This window comes from Branchiostoma belcheri, unplaced genomic scaffold, assembly GCF_001625305.1.
Source record: "Branchiostoma belcheri isolate BF01 breed outbred unplaced genomic scaffold, Haploidv18h27 scaffold57, whole genome shotgun sequence".
Taxonomy (NCBI): Eukaryota; Metazoa; Chordata; class Leptocardii; order Amphioxiformes; family Branchiostomatidae; genus Branchiostoma; species Branchiostoma belcheri.
This window is the reverse complement of record NW_017804209.1, coordinates 531,274-535,377: the sequence shown is the minus strand read 5'-3', so window position 1 is coordinate 535,377 and position 4,104 is coordinate 531,274. Positions and strand designations below refer to the sequence as shown.

General features: G+C 43.5%; 1 protein-coding gene across 1 annotated transcript in view; it reads right to left on the bottom strand.

Annotated features, from left to right (window-relative positions):
- Positions 1-2,644: 2,644 nt before the first annotated feature.
- LOC109481632 (dermatopontin-like) overlaps positions 2,645-4,104 on the bottom strand; it is a 3,709-nt gene continuing 2,249 nt past the window's right edge. Inside the window, exons 2-3 of the mRNA XM_019784211.1 lie at positions 3,346-3,558; positions 2,645-2,750 (exon numbers count right to left, since the gene is read on the bottom strand). Of these exons, the coding sequence (XP_019639770.1) occupies positions 2,645-2,750; positions 3,346-3,558 (319 nt within the window). The remainder of the gene's footprint in view (positions 2,751-3,345; positions 3,559-4,104) is intronic.

Genomic DNA, 4,104 nt, shown 5'->3' with positions numbered 1-4,104 from the left:
TGTGTGTGTGTGTGTGTGTGTTTGTTAGGCTTGATATAATTGATAAAGTCATTCTGTGTTAGGTTGGAGATTTTTTTTTAGCTCAAGTCCACTTCCAACGCGTTGCCATAGGGTCAACAACCGATATTCGTGTTTTTCTCACGGGTTGGGTCATAGCCTGGTGCCATCCTCATTAGTTTCCGCTGGTTTAAACTACGGAGAATGGTATCCAGGCTAGTTAGGTCAGGTCAGAGATGAATCAAGGCGGAGGACCCCACATCTGCTTGGAGATGACGCGTGTCCGTCCTCTCAGTTCGACTTCTCTGACGTCATTCTGCAAGTAACGAACTGGAAACGGCGGTCTCTGAAATCAATCAATGAATCAATCAATGAATCAATCAATGAATCAATGAATCAATCAATCAACAAATCAATCAATCGATCAATCGATCAATCAATCAATCAATGAATAAATCAATCAATCGAGCAATCAATCAATCAATCAGACAATCAGACAACCAATCAACCAATTGATCAATCACTAATCAATCATCAAACATTGAATCACCAATTAATCAATCACACAATCAATCAATAGATCGATCGATCAGTCAATCAATCAATCACACAATCAATCAATCAATCAACAATTGGTCAGCCAAATGTCGTATAATATATGTATGTATTGTGCCTATGTCTGTTCCTGAATGGGCTAGGGTTGGATCAGAAACAGGTCTGGATACGCCAAAAAGCAGTTACTCAAGCAACTGGATAAATTATGATTTTGGAAACGGTCAGACGTTTCAGGTAGTATCCACTAGCTTTCGTCAGTGACTGAGAGACCAGAGGAGAAATGCAGGTTTATAAGTAAGTACAGGTCTGGATAGTCTCTGCGTATAGAACGTATAGATTTGCCAAAGGCACGGTTCTTGATAGTCTCCGAGATTCTGGATGCACGTTAACTATCCAGAATCATATCTGAGCATGACTCTGGATAAAGCAATGATCTGGATACAACGACATTTATCCAGTGTTTGTCAGTAAGGCCATGTTGATTTGATTATATAGATGACATCCGCGCGCGCATGAATTTTCGGCCGTTTCCAAAAAAAAAAAAAGTTTCAACCATACTGTAAATCGTACAAAACAGTTGCAAAATGAGCAAAAATATACCGTAAGTTACAAAAAAAATTAATAAAAACTATACCAATGTCGTAGAATGCCAAAATCAAACGAAGAAAGTTGAAATTGTAAAGAAATGAACTTGAAGACTAGATTATTCGCCAAACCATATTCTGTGCCATTTGCTCAACCCTCATGACCACGTAAATTTCAGAATGAAAAGAACTTTTTTTTTGCAAAACTTTTTTTATTCGCACGCGCGCATCAGTTTTGGGGCTCCCGGAGGATGTCATCCATATAATCAAATCAACATGGCCTAACGGACTTCCATGAACATGGTAATGCCAACGGCCTCATCACTTACATTTCTCCCCTCCTCACATTCCGCTTGAAGGTTGCGAGCACTCCGCGCAGAAAGTAGTTCCCGAAGACCGTGAACTTGAGGTCCTCCGTCAGCGTGTTGGCTGGAAGGCTGTTCTGGCAGTTGTACAAGATACTCTTCTCGGTTCGACAGCATTTTATCTTCCAGCGGCGGTCATTCTGGGCAGAGTCAAACTCGCTGTAAAATGGGCAGTTCATAAAAAAAATTCTTGTGATAATTTAATGAAAACTGTGCAATATTTAAGGAAACTGTGCAATGTTGTATGTCCTGATGTATTGTATAGTGATATATGTCTAATGTCTCCCTGCATGTTCAGTCAGTTATGATCGACGTGACCTGGGTCCAATGTTTCTTTCTTTTATTTGTGAATAAAGAATGATTTTACACAGCAAGGGGTCGACACTGCAAAATAGATGTAGTTCAACAGTTAGTGGCAAGGGGGCGCTTCAGACTGGCAGTTGTAGAGGGTAGTCTTACTCTGATACTCTTCTCGGTTCTGCAGCATTTCACCTTCCAGCGGCGGTCATTCTGGGACGCGTCAAACTCGCTGTAAAATATTCAACTGTAAGAAACAGTAGGGGCGGGTAGAAACAGATAAAACCCCTGCTGGTCCCGGGTCGGGGTTTGAACCCAGGACCTCCCGAGCACCAGCTTCAAACTCCAACGTTCAAACCACTCGGCTAAAATAAGGTCTAGACCTGTCGGCCGGGTCAGTTGGTAGCGCCTATGAACCCTACCTCCACTGTAACACAGCTCATAAAACAACAGCAAGGGATCGCCACTGTCAAATAGATGTAGTTCAACAGTTTACAGTAAGGAGGCGCTTCACACTGGCAGTTGTAGAGGGTACTTCTCTCAGTTGGACAGCATTTCACCTCCCAGCGGCGGTCATTCTGGGCCGCGTCAAACTCACCAAACATGGCGACGATACACAAGTTATCAACCTTTTTTTATACCGCCACCAACACAGAGTAGTACAAATACAGGACAGGACAATACTCATTTTCACTTGAGCGAAGTGAGGAAAGTCGTGTAAAGTGCCTTTCCCAACGGCACACGATCGGTGGCATGTCAGGACTCGAACCCGGGACCTCTTGGTTCCGAGTCGAGCACTCTGCCGCAACGCCACACGACCCCACACACAAATATACAGTTCAACAGTTAACAGTAAGGGGGCGCTTCAAACTGGCAGTTGTAGATGATACTCTTCTCGGTCCTGCAGCATTTTACCTTCCAGCGGCGGTCATTCTGGGACGCGTCAAACTCGCTGAAAAATATGCATTTTTTTTAATTCCAACATTTCTTGACCAAACACGGCGACGGCACACAAGTTATCAAACTTATTTTATGCCGCCACCAACACAGAGTACAAATACAGCACAGGAAATACTCATTTTTACTTTCGAGCGAAGTGAGGAAAGTCGTGTAAAGTGCCTTTCCCAACGGCACACGATCGGTGGCATGTCAGGACTCGAACCGGGGACCTCTTGATTCCGAGTCGAGCACTCAGCCGCTACGCCACACGACCCCACACACAAAATATGCTTTTTTGTCCAACATCTCTTAGCCCAAGGAGGCCCAAAATTGACCTTGACCTTTGCCTACCCAACACCCTACTCAATATCATTACAATCCATCCAAAGGTTCAAAAGTTATGCTGGCTACAAATGTGCGGAAACACAAACGCACAGACACACACACACACACACACGCACAGACACACACACACACACACACACACACACACACACAGAACACACACACACACACACACACACACACACACACACACACATACACAGACACGGCAAAAACAATACCTCCATTTTTCATGGAGGTAAAAATAAATTGAGGTTTCCCACCTGTAGAAGCCGGTGACGATGCTGTTAAAGGGACACTGGTAAAAGAGGACCGAGCCAACGTCGTTCACAAACGGAGACCAGTAGCACTCCTGATGCCCCAGCCCCATGTACGTGCAGCTGTACTTCCAGGCCCGATCGCCAGGGGCGCTGCAGTACGTGCTCCTGATCGTAGTTAGGGCGTAGTTCGGACCGCATTTGAACGTGAATGGCGACCTGAGGGAGAAGTGGTGACGAAAAAGACAATTATTTCGTTTAACGAAGGAAAACATATTGTTTTTGCTACATTCCCTCTTCTTCTTCCGTTCCAAATACTGACCTCTGACCTGGCCAATGACCTGATTTGTTGACGTCTGTCACCATGGTAACGGATGTTGGGTTACATGGATTACGTGATGTTGCAATTTTATCAATAGGAGGGATTTATACTCCTATATGAATGTATTTGAGTAAGAATTAACAGAGCAGACCATATGCGAAGGTAAACATTATGCATTTGCTTTGCAAATATTACCTTTCTAGTTTCTCTGTTGTTTCCTTGTCATTAGGCCATGTTGATTCGATTATATGGATGACATCCTCCGGGAGCCCCAAAACTGATGCGCGCGTGCGAATAAAAAAAAAGTTTGTCAAAAAAAGTTAAACTTTTCTATTATTGAAATACTACGTGGTCGATGAGGGTTGGTAGGCAAATAGGCACAGAATATGGTTTGGCGAATAATCTAGTCTTCAAGTTCATTTCTTTACAATTTCGTCTTTTTT